Source organism: Ambystoma mexicanum, chromosome 10 (assembly GCF_040938575.1).
Source record: "Ambystoma mexicanum isolate Mex_15411 chromosome 10, UKY_AmexF1_1, whole genome shotgun sequence".
Lineage (NCBI taxonomy): Eukaryota > Metazoa > Chordata > Amphibia > Caudata > Ambystomatidae > Ambystoma > Ambystoma mexicanum.
Genome location: NC_090932.1, coordinates 895,742,124 through 895,758,580, shown reverse-complemented (window position 1 = coordinate 895,758,580; position 16,457 = coordinate 895,742,124). Strand labels below are relative to the sequence as shown.

At 46.7% G+C, this 16,457-nt stretch overlaps 1 protein-coding gene and 1 non-coding gene across 10 annotated transcripts in view; one reads left to right on the top strand and one right to left on the bottom strand.

Annotated features, from left to right (window-relative positions):
- MCF2L2 (MCF.2 cell line derived transforming sequence-like 2) overlaps positions 1-16,457 on the bottom strand; it is a 3,251,461-nt gene that overhangs the window by 297,439 nt on the left and 2,937,565 nt on the right. For 8 of the 9 annotated variants that reach the window (XM_069618639.1, XM_069618638.1, XM_069618642.1 and 5 more), the window contains exon 25: positions 15,324-15,396. In XM_069618639.1, the coding sequence (XP_069474740.1) occupies positions 15,324-15,396 (73 nt within the window). The remainder of the gene's footprint in view (positions 1-15,323; positions 15,397-16,457) is intronic. The other variant, XM_069618640.1, reaches the window with a different exon arrangement.
- LOC138496848 (U6 spliceosomal RNA) lies at positions 11,703-11,810 on the top strand. Its single transcript, XR_011278312.1, has one exon. It is a non-coding gene; the product is annotated as a U6 spliceosomal RNA (small nuclear RNA).

The window sequence follows — 16,457 nt, the reverse complement described above, 5'->3', positions numbered from 1 at the left end:
TGATACAATCGATCTTTCATCTTTATAGCACCCTTTACTTTTTGGTTTGGGTCTCATCTCTCATTTATGGTTAATGGGTGATCAACTAAGGGTCTTCCCAGGATGCAAATTCCACATGTACTGGGTATTCCCCAGTCCACATAACACGTCTCTACACATTTTTCGCTGCACACCCTTTGTTCTTTCAGGTCAGGGTCAAGGTGGTTGTATTAGTCTGGGGACTAGTGATATATTTTTCCACGAAATCTTGCCACAAGGCTTCATATTGTGCGGCCTTCCCATGCAAAGCCGCAGTAATCTTTTCCATCAAACATATTCCAGTGGCAACTTTCACCCAGAGCCATTGTTGCTTTCCATTTGATCACTACACATGCTCGGGCCGCAAACAACAGGGGGGCAGCCAATCCCTTTGTCCTCCTGAATCCGTCCTCTTCCCTTTCCAAACCGAATAAGACAGACAAAGGCTCCCGTTCCCATTGGATTCCCTCCATATCTTTGATCCACCCTAGAACCTCCTCCCAGAATATTCTTATTCAGGGGCATTCCCACCACATGTGCCAATAGTTCGCTCGCTACCCACACTCCCGCCAGCATAGGGGGCTCACTGTTTGAAACATTTTTGATATTCTGTAGGGATCGTATTGCCATCTGTGTAGGAGTTTGGTTGCATGTAGTTTGCATTGGGAGGCAATCGATACCATGGAAGTACCCTTATACATCTTAGCGCATAATTTTGAGTCTATTTCCAGGTTCATATCTGACTCCCATTTATCTTTAAGTTTGTTTGTGGACCCCTTTCCAGCATCTATCAGAGTTTTGTACATCATTGTGATCAGCCCCTTGGTTTGAGTAAGGGAGTCCAGGAGTGACTCAAAGGGGGTGAGGTCCCTTTGTATTTTATCTTTCCATGGTCCCTTTGACAATGCACATTTAAGTTGAAAGAAGTGGAAGACTGACATTGTTCCTATATTCAGTGCATTCTCAAGTTCAGTAATCGCGATGATATCACCCCCCCCCTCCAGAGTTGTCCCACCCTTTCAAGACCTGCTTTAAACCACTTTTGAAACCGGCCATCGTCAGGGATCTACTCTTGAATTTCTGGTGCCCAGATGTGACTCAGTGGGGATGGCCAGGTAGTTATGCCTCTCATGCCCACTCCCTCTCTCCATATCTCTCAAATAGTTCCCAAAATGGGATGCTGTCGGATCCTACGTGTCAACTTATTCCTCAGTATCCAAAGCCACTCCGCTAGAGTGACAGGAGCGAAGCTGTGGTTGTCAAGGTTCACCCATTGCAGATTCTTTTGATTTCTTAAATGGGGTATTAAGATTCTTAACTGTGTCGCCCTGTAGTATTTTTCAAGGTCAGGTAGGGCCACCCCTCCCCTCTCCTTGGGTAGCGTCAAACATCGTAAGCAATTCTAGGTTTCTTCCCCTCCCACAGGAATCGTAGTATGGTGATTTTCACCTCTCCAAAAAATGAATTTGGCATCTTAATTGGAAGCATCTGGAAGGGGTATAGAAACCTAGGGAGACATACCATCTTAATAGCATTTAATCTACCCATTCATGAAATTGTGAGTTTTTGCCATTTACTCAAAACCGATTGGAATTTATTCAGGAGTGGGGGGAAGTTGGCTTTGTATAATGCGCTCAAGTCTCTCACCAAATTAATCCCCAGATATCGTATAGTGGTATTTGTTATCATGAGGCCCAGTACTGAATACCTATTGATATCTTGTTGTGTGTGATAGACTTTGTTTTATTGATTTTGAATCCGGATAGGAGCCCATAGTGTTCTCTTAATTGGATGGCTCTGGGAATGGAGGTTAGTGGGTTCGTAACATGCAGCAGCAAATCATCCACATATAGTGCCACCTTATATTCAGTCCCTTTTATCTGCATTCCCGCAACTAAGCGATCTGACCTTTTCGCGTGCAAGAGGCTCGAGTGATACAGAAAATAATATTGCGGACAGAGGACAGCCTTGTCTGGTGCCCCGCCCTAGGACGAACCACCGCGAGTATTCGGAATTGACCGATACTGATGCTATTGACCGATACTGATGCTTTTGGCGACGTGTACACCGCCTTTACTCCTCTCCTAAATGTCTCTCCCAGTCGTACCTTCTTGAGAACTGCCTCGAGAAATCCCCACTCAACTCTGTCACAGGCTTTCTCAGCATCGACAGATAGGAGGGCCAGATCTCCTGCCATCCTCTTCGCTTCATGTATTAAGTGTAAGGTTTTACACATGGTGTCTGATCCCTGTCTCCCTAGAATGAATCCGACTTGATCTGGGTGCATGAGCCGGGGCATATATGTCTCTAATCGGGATGCCAGGATTCTTGTATATATTTTGGCATCTACATTGAGTAATGAGATTGGGCGGTATGATCCACATTGTTTAGGGTCTCTCCCCTCCTTGGGAATGTCAGAGATCAGAGCTTCGGAGAAGGAGTCAGGTGCTGTCCCTGTTTCTAATATGTCGTTAAATAAACTCACTAGGAAGGGGAGGAGTGGGGCCAGGAAGGTTTTGTAAAAGCCTGCTGAGTAACCATCATTTCCTGGGGCCTTCCCTAGAGACAGCATCTTCATCACATTTTCTACCTCGTCAGCTGTAATCGGGGCATCCAAGGCATCTGCCTCCTCACTAGTGAGAACTGGCCTTCACACCGCATTCAAATATTCCTCTATTTCTGCGTTACCCTGCGTCATCTTGGATTCATATAGTCTCTCATAGAATGCTGCGAATGCTTTCGGTATGTTCATTCCCTTGGGTTCCTGGCTGATTCCTTCCTCCTCTACTAGGCTGACACTCATCTATCCGCTCTTTGACCCCTTAGCCTTGCAGCCAATAGTGCATCTGCTTTGTCTCCCTTCTCATAGTGTTACTGTTTAAGCAGATGTAGCCTCCGGACTATCTCGGCTTCCTCAAGGAGGCGGAGCTCGTCCTGTTTCTGTCTATCTAAAGTAATCTTTTCCTTTCTGTCGCCAGCAGCGGTCCGTACCTCCCAGTCTAAATGTGCTATCTCCTTCCTCAATTTGTTCTCGACCAGAGCATTTTCCCTTTTCTTGCTAGCGCCTTCACTGATCAACTTCCCTCGCACGTGGCTTTCCCCGCTTCCCACACTGTTCTCTTAGGTACCTCACCTGTGCCATTAACTTTAAAATATTCTTCTATCTCACTTTCCATCTCTGCCTGAAAAATCGGGTCTTTCCAAAGAGTCTCATTACATCGCCACTTCTTTTGTCTGCATGGTAGTGTTCCCATATCTAGTGCTACTTAGACCATATTGTGATCCGACCAAGTGACAGGTTCAATCTCAGAGTTGGTTGTCCCCTCGGACAGTTCCCCAGAGATATATATGTAGTCGACTCTGGTATATGTGCCATGAGGTGTAGAATAAAAAGTGTAACCTGTGGTGTCCGGATGTAATTCTCGCCATATATCTCGCAGCCCATTTGTCTGCATAATTACCGCCACCGCTGTTCGTCCTGCGTCAGCAGGTTCATTGGCATCTGGCGTAGGTGTTTGCCTGTCTATTTTAATATCCACCCACAAGTTGAAGTCACCTCCTATTATCACATGACCTGTGGCTTCCAACATTATCTTAGATATGGTGCGCTGTAGAAACCCAGCTTGTTTCATGTTAGGGGTGTAAAGGGTTGCTAAAGTGATTGTTAAACGGTTCATGGTTCGCACTACCATTAACGCTCTTCCCTCTACATGCATCCATACCTTGGTGACTACCAAATTGAGGCTTCCCCTAATCAATATCCACACCCCTGCTTTTTTGAGGGGACCTGATCCTCAATATTCTTTTCCCACTCTAGATTGTAAGATTCTGCGTTCCTCACCTCTTGCATTCTTTGTCTCTTAGAGGAATAGCACATCTATCCCGGACCTCCGAAATGCTCTGCTGACCAGGGATCTCTTTGTGGGGGAATTGAGCCCCTTAACATTGAGCGTAAAGATCCTGGAACGCATACTTATTGTGGCTTTGCTTGTCATCGCCATAACCTGTACAGTGTGTTTCGGGTGTCCAAGATGGACCTCAACCCACCCAATTTCCTCATGTTAAACAAAAGATCAAACTTCATGTATTTATGAGACACCCTGTACCCTCCCCGCCCCCTTTCTTGCGCGGCGTCCGAACCAGCCTGTTCTACTTCTCTTAGCTGGAGTCGGACCACCAGTGTGGACTGAAAACACACCTTGGTCCTATCAAACATTCAATTAACCTCTGAGCCCTTCCTAACCCCCCTCCCCTTCTCATTTATTGGGAGCGGTATATGTCTCTGCCACCCACATGGTACCTTGTTTGAGGTATCTATACATCTTGACACCACTTCTTCTTCCGGTTGGAAGACCCATGGTTCCTTTTGTCACCACAATCATCCACCATCCTATGTGTGATTTCCCTTTGGATACCCATGGGCAACTTATAGTTCAGGCCAATATGCCTAATTGCGCTTTCCGAATAGTCTCTTTTTGCACTTATGGTGTGCTAAAAGACACATGCTCTACCACCTTGGCTTTGGCATGTGTTAGCTGCCCCCCAAATGAAGATAAACATTAATTTTATTAGGTTTTCTCTGGGTAGGCAGGTGCAGATACAAATTAGTTAAAATTGTGAAGAATTTTCTTCAGCGAAGGTCTCTCTTGAGGTAGGTCACTTCGGATAAAGAAAGGGTCCCTGGATACTTTTAACAGGGTAACCTCAAATGGAACGAACAAAAACTGCGGTACGTGTTCTGCACTAGGTTAGAGTCGTTCTCTTAGCCGACCGGTTTCTGTGGTGCAAATAAGTGGGCCACATTCATCAGGGCTTGTACATGACATCTGGGTGTGTGCCTGTTGTTAGTCTCATAAAGCAGCACTGTCTGCATATCTTGACGTCCTCTCCCTGTAGGGGTGACAGGAGGGAGGGAGGAGAGAGAGAGGGAAAGCAGCGGTAAATATCACATGCTGTCATTTCGAACTATTAGAAGACACTGCACTGGTGTGTCAAGAGGGGAAAAAAGCTTACCCGCTCCGTGTGATCTGGTGGCTTAATCATGAACGGTGAGACGGCCCGATACCTGGGGGCCAAAGGACAATAATAACACGTACCGCACAGTTTTTGTTCGTTCCATTTGAGGTTACCCTGTTAAAAGTATCCAGGGAACCTTTCTTTATCCGAAGTGACCTACCTCAAGAGAGACCTTTGCTGAAGAAAATTCTTCACAATTTTAACTAATTTGTATCTGCACCTGCCTACCCAGAGAAAACCTAATAAAATTAATGTTTATCTTCATTTGGGGGGCAGCTAACACATGCCAAAGCCAAGGTGGTAGAGCATGTGTCTTTTAGCACACCATAAGTGCAAAAAGAGACTATTCGGAAAGCGCAATTAGGCATATTGGCCTTTCTTTGAAAAACTCTCTACAAATCGATATAACTGTGTTATTATTAGTGTGAAAACGAGATTGGGCAATACACAGTTGTATTACCCTAAAAATAGTCCTCCTTTTGATTTGGTTTACAACTTATAGTTCACACATTCCTTCCTGACAATCCTCTGGTGCAGTGTCAATATTGTTAATGCTCTGAGCGGGGGGAATCATTCATCCTTCTGTCCTTCCTGGATCCCCGCACTCGCCTGCTTCTCGGTCCCTGTATGCGCCATTGTCTGTCCTCATTCTGTCTTCCACCCTCGATCTCCTCACCTTCTTGATGCCCCAGCAGATCAGCCGTGCAAGTCTGAATGTCTTTCTTCATTCGCAATCTCATTGTTGTACCCTCCCACTCAAAGGTGAGTGAGAATGGGTAACCCCACCTGTATCGAATTCCTTTCTCTTTCAACCATTTGGTAACTGGCATGCACAGTCTTCTCATGGTGAGTGTCAATGATGATAAGTCCTGAAATATTGATACTCTTCTTGTGCCAAGAAGGATCTCTGGGGTGTGGATGGCTTTCTCTAGGACGCCCGCCTTATCCACATAGTTGTGAAATCGTGCTAACACAGTCTTCGGGCCACCTGCCACCCCTCCAGCTCTATGCATGCAGTCGATTTTGGGTTCATCGATGGAGTCGTCTGTGAACAGGATCTTCATGATCGCGTGGAGGTTGTTTTTGAGGTCTCGTTCCGTTTCTCCCTCCTTGTCCGGGATACCAAAGATGAGAATGTTGTTTTGCCTTTCTCGATTTTCCAAATCGTCCATCTTCAGCCGATATTCTTCCTCCCGTGCTTCTATCTCAGAGATTCGTACATCTATTTGAGATTCAAATGTTACCAGTGATGTTTGGTTGTGTTCAACCTCCTCTAACCTTTCTTCCATCTTGTCGATTCTATCGACCTTCCCACCGATATCCACCCTCATGCTTTTAAGTCCGTTCAGTAGAGCTGCTACATCGCCTTTGGTTGTGGCTGCCTCTGTCTCTGGTGTTGCCATTTTGTTGTGTTGGCTGGGGTCAGCTTAGTGTGGGAGAAAGCAAAACACTGCAAGTTTTTGTTTTATGTCTAGAGGTCAATCGACCAGTTGCGGGTGCGTAGAGGGTGTTATGTCGTGTGGCTTTGTTCAGCTTGCAGGTTTCTTGGTTCCGAGGATGGGGCCTTTACCTTTCACTTACTTCCTCTCTGCTCATATGTCGTGAGGGGGGGTTTTATGTTCTGGGGCTTGTTTTCCAATGGAGGGGGGTTTGCCCCTTTCAAAGGGATGGGGGTGGCTTCTTTGGTCTCTCACTGGATAGGACCCTCCGAGTTTCGAGGATTACTAGAGCGGGATCGTGAACCCTCTAGATTCTCTTCACAAAGGTTCCGCTGATGATCAATGTACAGAGTCCTTTGGGGTTGCGTTATAGCACCTTCTTTACAGGAGGAGGACACAACCCCCCCTCACCAAACTGCCCCGTGACCTACAGGAGGGTGTATCTCGTGGAATCGGGGATGCGGTCCCCTGCCGAGGTCCCATAATGTTCGTTCAAACTGTGCCGGCAACCACTTGACCTAGCTGTATATTCAATACGAGTCTTGCGGCTCCACCTATCACAAGCGCCCCAAGGTCACCACTGGGTCTCTTCTTGTATCTCAGTTAAGATGGGCCTCACCCATGCAGGGAGAAAAGTGTTCTCCTTCAATTAAGGTTGTCCGCTAGTGCCGCTCATATCAAGTTACTAGGTGATTCTGATAAACACTGACCTCTTCAGCACATCTCTGGCGTAGTGTACCTAACTGAGTTCTAGCCTCTGCTGGTCTGGGTGTCTTCAGGATGATTCCAGGAATGGGGCCTGCTGTTGATTTGTATCTGTGTGTATGGGTTTCTGCACCTGTGCTGTTTTCTTTCTTGATACAACCTCCTTTATGCCCTCCAGTCTTTTTTCTCAGCACTGACCGGCTCTTCTTTCTGTCTGCCTTAGTGCAGGCATATGGAACGTAATGCACGTGGTGTCATACGCACTGTGCCCGTGGATGCGGGTGCGCATATGATGTGCTGGTGTGGACACGTCTCTGCTGCGGCGAGGGAGAACGGGCTCCCAGCCTGCCCGCGATGGGGCTTTCTTTTCAGGCAAGTGTTATGCCTTGGTACGTCTGTGGCCGGGACAGGGGTGCTCCGCTGCTAGCTTACTCACAGTTCCTACCACGTGGGTTTGTCTGGGGCGGTATGCCGTTCCACTCAAGGTTGCCGCTATACTCGTCGTGTGGAGGCCGTCCTCAGTTCCATGTGCAGGAGTAACGGTGTTACCAGGGCCCTCCGCAGGGGACCGCGTCTCTCCGTTGGGTACCTCTGCTCCAGGCACAGCGTTGTGTCCAGGAGCGGGATACAGCAGGAGTCTGGAACGGGAGAAGAGGGAGGGAGGCGCGCCGCCTGTTAGTGTCTCACTCTGCTCTCACATGGGCTGTGTCGTCTCTCGGGTCGTGGCTGCTCTTCCATGTCTCCTCCTCTTCTTTTGGTGGTCTCTTGCTGCCGTAGTTACCAGAAGTACTAGAGTACGCAGTTAAGAAACTCTGCTTCCAATTTCAGCCGTACTCGCCTAGGAGGGCGTGGAGCTCGCCTCGCCTGCTATGTTGATTTTTTGGCGATTTCTGCACAAAATTGGTTCGGATTTTTTCTCTTTCTCATGGGGGCGGCTTCATATCAGTAATTCATCGAAGTTTCTTGGGGTGGGGGCCATATAGTGGGGACTCAGACCACTATTAGAACCAGTGTGCTCAGAGCTGACACCGAGGAGCAGTTCATCCTGTGCCTCTTGCTGACCAATAATCTTATGTTTGTTTTTATCAGCTATAACATGAATAGTTACAATATTCCCTCTCTTTTGTAGTGTTGATTTTTGAAATCCCACCATTGTCTTTGGAGATGAAGATAAGACTACATCGCATTGGGCTGTGTGTCAAGAAAGTCCAGAGTGGATGATTTGAATGCAAACTGAAATAAAAGAAAGTTTACCTCTGAGATGGAAACACTAAATTGTCGTCCAGTACAGTGTACTTGTTCACACCGTTACTAACTACACAGATATTTCTGTACATATGAATATGACAGGTCCCACAAGATCAACACCGAGAGCATGGGGTTTGTTATTATACTGATTATCATGTGACATTTTAGACATATTGGCTCTCATTAGGACCCTGGCGGTAAGGGGTTTGCGCCAGCGTTAGCTGCGCCGACCCCTTACCGCCAACTACGAGTTCCCATAGCGCCATGGTCATTTTTCCGCCCGCTTTTTGCGGGCGTAAAAGTCCATGGCGCTATGGGACCTCGGTGTTAATTACGCCACCGTAGTGTACGGTGGCGTAATTAACACCTTCCCCACTCCCATTGAGCCCTATGGGGCCGAAATGGGAATGGGGAAGGGTAAATGGGTCAATGGGGACTTACCGCCCCGCCGACCTCGGAATGGGGCGGTAAGTCCACCATCCGCCATGGCGTAAAGGGACTTTGCGCCATGGCGGAAAAGTCCGCCGATGGCGGAAAAAATCCGCCAGGGTCGTAATGAGGGCCATTGACATTTGGAATATATGTATGTTTAATACTAATTGTGAAAATTTTTTGTTTTTAACAAATTAGATTGATGACTGATCAGACACACAGGGGAATTCTTACTCCGTTCTGGTTGTAGCTGGATATCCAGCCGTGCTGTGTGGAAGGGCGGGGCAGCCTGTGCTCAATTGTATATGTATGATATTTCTGTGGTCCCTTTTGAGTCAGGCCCCGCAGTAACAAAAAAGAGGGTTTAACCCAAAAAATGTTTTGACAAATAGTGCACAGGACAGGTTTCTCCGAACCATCCTCCCAGACATTGTTGTATTCATGGAGGGCCGTCTTCTTATAGGAGGAGACTCCAACCTTGCCCCTAACCCAAATGGCGACAAAAACCCTAGCCCCAATGAGAGAGGACTTTTCCCAGGCAATAGGTTTTGCTGAATTCCTGAGAGAAACGGGTTGGGTAGATGTCTGGCGACTCTTTAATGAGGGTGCACGTGGCTACACTTTTTACTTGCATGTCCATAATGGGCTCTTTAGAATAGACCTAATCTTTATGTCTAGTGAACTATTCCCCTGGTTAGAAGAAGTTCAAATACACCCGAGGATTATCTCAGACTATGCACCAGTACAAGCCCGAGGCAGGGTAGGCGGTCTCCCGAAGCCACCACAATGGCAATGGAAGATGTAGGACTCATTACTGCGAGATGAAGTAACCAAGGGGGAAATAGCGAACACACTCAAGTGCTACTTCCAGGAAAACCTCTCTGCGGGATGTACAGAAGCTGTGCTATGGGATGCTACAAAATAAAATCTAACACCTGTATTTTGACAGGGTTTCTGAATTAAGTGGATGTGTGATTTATTTTTCTTTTGACAAACGATGACTACAACTTGGAGTCAGGTTGTCTCTTTCATTGACTGTGGTACACCAGAATAGGTTGGCATTTAAAGCAAAAACAAGTTCGACCTTGGTTGCTAAACGAAATGCTTAGAATTAAATTTAGCAAAAAATAGATTTTGTTACAAAAGAGATTTACTGGCAGGGCACTCTTTCTTGTTTGCCTTTCTCCATAATACCCCAGCACGAGCCAGAGTAGGGGTCGCCCTCTAGTTCTCTGTAGCACTGTCAGTGGCCATACACCCAAGGGAGCTCCTAAGGTTACAAAAGAGTATTCTGAATTATGTATGGGGTAGGAGAAAACCGAGTGTTGCCCAAAGAGTAATGCTTAGAGGGGCCAGGGTTTGTGGTCTTGGGGTCCCTGACGTTGCTAGATATGCGTTGGCTGCACAACTATCACACGCCTTCACCTGGCAGGCTAACAGTAACCAGCCCCGCTGGAAACAGATAGAAGAGCATTGGAGTGCTACCCCTTGCCCACCTTGCCACACCTCACGGCAACACCCGAACCCCCGGGCATAGGCGCATTAACGACCACTAAAAACACAGTCCAGAGCTGGAGGAGGGCTACAAGTCAATGGGGCCATAGCGGAGCACTGGGTCCACTCACCCCAGTATGGAGCAACCCAGAATTCACCCTGGGACATAATCTAGCGGGATTCAGCGCATTGCGGGAGAGGGGACTGGCATGCGTTATGGACTTTTACTCCACTGGGGCCCCACTGACCTTCATGGAATGCAAAGAGAAATTTCAGATTCCCGAAACAGAGAGATTCCGCTATGTGCAACTCCGACATTGGCTATCCCAGCGAAACATTAGAGCTCCATCCAAAATTGCGCTGATTTTGGACAGTCCCACAAGAGATGGAACAATGAACCTGTTAGGTTGCAACCCCTCCAAAAAAGTGGTGACAGTCCTGGATTACTTTTATTCAGTTTTTCCGGGGTAATATACCACCTGAAGCATACCTTTACAGCCCCTTCTTTGTTCGTTATGCATTTCAAGGTTTTGTGCATATGGGACCAGATGCGTCCCCATTTCTCCAGCTCCAGTTCTCTTCCTATGTCTCTTTCCTATTTTATCATATAATTCTCCTTCTTGCCGGGGTCAACTTTTTCTAAAAGCTTGTACAGGCCTGATATTTTGCCACTTGGGGGCGCTGATGTTAATGTAAGTTCTAGCGAGTTAAGTTCTCTATTCCCTAGTGGGGCTGGTGGTAGCGCAGTGAAAAATGAGGTAAGCAGGTGGTTTGGGGAGGGGTAGGGGTATGTGTGTGTAAATGTGGATGCATGTATGGGTGTGTGTGGGGGTGCATGTGCGTTTATGTATGTGTAGAATGTAGAGAACGGGAGGGTGGGTGGGGGTGGCGAGGGTGTCCCTCGCAGAACACATGACATGTGGAGGAGGGTGAGCAGGGAGAAAGGGGGTTGAGAAGGTGTCCCCTGCATAGGGAGATAAAAGGGGAGAGGGTGCAGAGAGGGTGAACATTTTCACCCGCAGCGCTGTAATGGAACTCTGCAAAATGAGTTTTGACAGAAACGGGCAGTGGGTAAAGTTCATAGAACCAATAATACCAGCCCTAAAATATGTTGGGGAAGGCTTTTAGGGGTGCAGGAAAAACAATTCCCTACCTGGCGAATTTATCCCAGGCAAGATAATCTCAAAGAACCAATAATCCTTCTTCAGGACTGTGAGCCTCAGCCTTCCATCTCCTGCCCCAAACTGATCCGCCCTCCTGGCGGGAAACCTTCACAGTCTCTGGGGTTTATAGTGCTCTGTACTTCTTTCTTTGCTATTGGACATATAGGGCTTCAATTCCCATAAGACAGTGCTTGCTCCGGCAGCACATATACTAAAAATTGGAACGATACAGAGAAGAATAGCATGGCCCCTGCGCAAGGATGACACGCAAATTCGTGATGCGTTCCATACGAGAAAAAAAAATATTATAATAATTCCCACAAGACAATATTTGTCCACATGGTGGATTTCCACTCATTCTCTTACAAGGACATACTGGGAATATGGACTACAATTCACAGAATGAAATATTTCTCCACACTTAGTGTCTTCCTCAGAGGCATCTCCTCAGTGTCTCGATTTTGGAGCAGATGGTGTCCAAACGTGCTTGGAATGCCTACATGGCAGGTTCACCCCAGCTCAGTATGTTGTGTTGTTGGAGGGAATGGCCCTCATTAGGACCCTGGCGGATTTTTTCCGCCGTCGGCTGACTTTTCCGCCATGGCGCAAAGTCCCTTTACGCCATGGCGGATGGCGGACTTACCGCCCCATTCTGAGGTCGGCGGGGCGGTAAGTCCCCATTGACCCATTTACCCTTCCCCATTCCCATTTCGGCCCCATAGGGCTCAATGGGAGTGGGGAAGGAGTTAATTACGCCACCGTAAATTACGGTGGCGTAATTAACACCAAGGTCCCATAGCGCCATGGATTTTTACGCCCGCAAAAAGCGGGCGGAAAAATAACCATGGCGCTATGGGAACTCGTAGTTGGCGGTAAGGGGTCGGCGCAGCTAACGCTGGCGCAAACCCCTTACCGCCAGGGTCCTAATGAGGGCCAATGTCTGTCAATAGGCTAGCATGGGAGGAGAATGGAGGAATAAATCAATGGTAGTAGCGTAGTAGGCCTAAAAAGGACCTTAGGTCAGACTTCTTTGGCCTGTTATAATTTAATTATATGTGGCCTGTACTATTGTAACATGTGGGTGTGGGGTGTCCGGTTAAAGGATCGAATCAAAAGGATCGAATGACCTTTTGTTCGAATCCAAAAGGACCGAAAAAAAATGTCTAATTTTTTTATGTATTTATTTATATATTTTTTAAGTTTAGTGTACATAAAACGTTATTTATAAAAAGAAAACAGGGGTTTGGGGGGAACCCTCCATAAAAAAAATAAAGACAAAACAAAAAAGCAAATTCGACCGTTATTTTCAATCTTTTTGGTGTCGAGAAAAAGGCATTCGAGCCTTTTGGTTTCGAACCTTTGACCTACAACCGGGTGTGGCACATCTTTCCGAACATTCATGTTTGTTTTGTACAAACTCTCCCAAAATTGAGCCTGAGAGAGACCCTGCCAGTCAAGAAACACCTCATCACCTTTAACAACCTGGTAGTATCTCCTCTGTCTCCCTGGGTGACTGCCTTGTTTCCTGGTAACATGGGTTCCAATTGAGGAATGTCAGCTCTCCTGGCTCGGATTTCTTCCCTTTCCTCTAGGAATTTCGACTTTGGTTTGCCAGTTTGTGTGGAGGGCAGTGTGTTGTGTATGTGCAAGCCCTGCTGATAAGGTTTTATCCATTGTGTTGTCCAGGGCGAGGTACTGCCAGTGGTGTGACTGTGTTCCTCTTTTATCCTGATTTTGGCTTGTGTATCTCCATTCGAGACCCCGGGAACAGTGTCACCAGCTCAATTGACATCAATGAGGTGTATCCCTGCTGGAGGGGAATCTGGCGAGGATGGCGTTCTCCAGCAGCCTAGCACGGCTGGTGGGAGTTCCAGCATGTTCTGCGGAGATCTTGCCTCAAAAGACCCCAGTCAGAGGGAAGATGACTCCCTGGAAGTCAACACAACCTCCTGGCCCGTTTGCCTTTGACCTTGCCTGTCCCCAGGTTCTGCTTATGGGAAGTGTAAACTATGCTCTCGCAAGTGGTCAGGACAGTGACTCCATCACATAGAAAAGGCTTGCATGTAAAAAAAAAAAATAGATAGCCCAGCCTCCAGTTTAACTTGGTAAAGGCAGGACCAAGGATACTGGTCTTTGCATTGGAGCCTGCATGACAGTTACTTAAAATAAGCTGTTTACGAAGTTATTGGAGCGGATGACGTTTTTCTTAGTGGGGCCTCCAGCAAAGGCCTGCTAGGCTGCTGAATTAATGCCCCAGGAGAAGTATCAGGACACGACCACAGAAGCGAAACATCAGGAAACCCAGTTTCAGAGTGGACCCAATACAAGATTGCTGACGTGGTGTGAGTACACGTGTATGTGCTGGAAATAGCATGAAGATTGTGGCCCTGTGCATATACTGGCACTAGATGACAAATGGTTTGGATACCTTGATTTGTGATGACAATGGCTGGCAAGTCAGGTGAGTACTTGGGCACACAACTGGCATACACAACGTGTTCGCATTTTGTAACCCGTTCTTTTGGTTGGTTTATTTGTTGTCCCCAGCTACACATGTAATGTATGCAATGGACACCCCTGCGAGCCCCAAAGCCCATTATACCGAAATAAGGTAGCGGGGGACACCCCTGCAACCCCCGCCCCCCTTGTTCAGTATTTTGGGATTCGGTCTTTTCAACCAGGCCGAATGCACACCAGTAGAGCATTCAGACTTTTATCCGATCTTTTTGTGCAAACCCCAGGCATATATTGTTATTGCCTGGGTATAGAAAGCCACATTCTGGCAAATGATGATAATACCTGGCATATGATGTGAGTTTCTGGGGAATTGATGGCAAGGCCTAATACATGTCAGCATACTTTGAAATGTGATGTTACCTCGGCATATGATTAGAAAACCTAGCATATGATTGTATATGGTAGCAGTAACTGTTATATGATGGCAGAGAAATGATTTGATTATGCAAAAGCCAAGTCTATTGGCTTTATCTATGCTCATTAAAAATTGGGAAGGTTGACCTGCAATTAGGAGACCTGGGAATATGTTGATTAACTGGAATGGTATTCAGTAGAGCAGTGAGTGCTGTAGCCAACAGACAGGATCTACTCAAGGAGCCATATTTGGCTCTTAGCCTTGCACTGGCACTGCAGTCTATTGGATCTGTAAGATCATTTATGTACCTTTTTTGAAAGAGGACCTGAAGGATATCTAAATATCTGGGTGTTGTTAGACCGGTGGTTGGCAGGCAGACCATCAAGTTGCTGGGTGGGTCTATGGGCATTCATTAACTACTGGTACCTGCCCGCGATCCGAGCAGCTTAGTTGGCTGCTCCACCCCTCGCCGTCACACACCTGCCTCCAGCCTTTGCTTCTCCCTGCCTCCCTCCTGGCAGCCCACTCCATCCTTCTCCATCCTACCACCTTCCCAAGGCCACACTTGCCTTTCCTGGCTCCCGCTCCTCTGAAACCATCATTGCCGCAGCCAATTTCCATGACCGCCATTGAAATGGAAGACAGGCCCACTAAAAGCCCATTCTCCATTTCTTTTGTAGTTTTCTTAGCTGTAGTTTTTTTTGGAGAGGACCTGAATAAGAAAACACTGTCCTTAGCAGCGCACAATTGTGCTCACTGTAATTGGTTGTGAAATATGATGCCAATACATGCTGCATGTTCCATGAAAGCTATTGTGTTCATAGAAGCCTACTATACTTTAACAAAATCCCATGGCTACAATTCACTTCTAATGTGTGAAAATTTGAGCAAATGTGATTATTCCTGGAAATAGAAGTATACATAGCTCCACAGTACCTGGTTGAGCTGGAGGACCTCATCGGTGCATGGTACACACTTTCGGTGATTCTCTGGTGTAGTTGGCTGGCTTCTTTCAAACCAAAGAAAACAAAACACAAGCATTTTTTAGAAAAACAAAGTTACACTGATGCAGAATTCTTACAATATACAAGGGGTGTGGAAACATTTTTGTGATGTGACCCACATTTCCCCTAAAAACAATGGCAATGGATCACCTGGAGAATTCGTTTACCAAATTTACTTTTCAAGTGGCCGGCCCATACCTCCCCTGACTAGCCACGTCCTGGGCTGGTCCTCTAAAGTGGCCTTTGCTACATCTCCAAGTCAAAGTGGTCACCAATAGTGCTCATCATCAACTCTTCGGCCTACTGCTGCAAACCCTTTCCAGTCCATCACCACTCTTGCTGAGGGAAGGACACTCCCTACTCGCCTACTGATTGCATCATTGTTTACTGTTATCAACGTTGAAAACCGAAAGACCAATTCCTTTGTAAGGGACCTACTAAGCCGTTCCCATTCCATGAATACTATATTAAAACAAAAATGAAAAATGAAAAAAATAACAGTAAAAAAGTTTGACTTTTTATATTAAACCTTTTTTTGAGCCCTACTTAACGTTACCGCATTTGGTTTCCAACGCACACTTTACAGAACCCTAAGATAGGCCGGAAGAAATGTAACAAACAAGTTCCTTTTCTTCAATAATTATAGTTCTTATGAATCACATATTCTTCCCACTGATTCCTTTCGTTTTGAACTAGCTCCAGCCATAGAATGGACACATTCATGTGAATATGACCAACAGCGGCTCGGGGGAAGCTTAAGCGTGACTCTGTCATGGTCACAAAGTTGCCATAGGCAGCAGAAGAGGTGTCAAGCAAAAAACAAGGTGCCGCTTATGCTCCCTTCCCTAAATTCCACCCAACTGTTTTACTGAACAGAGAGCAGAGGAAATGACAGGGGGGAAGTTACCTTGGATGTCTCGGCAGATGGGGCGGTGTAAGGGGGTCTGGAGGACTCCCCTGTGAAGAGAACGACAGGGAAAACAAAATAAAGAGGTCAGCAGGAGCAAAGGGAGGTTGAACAGAAGGCCAGCAAGTGCAGAGGTAGTCCACGAATAACAGAACAAAA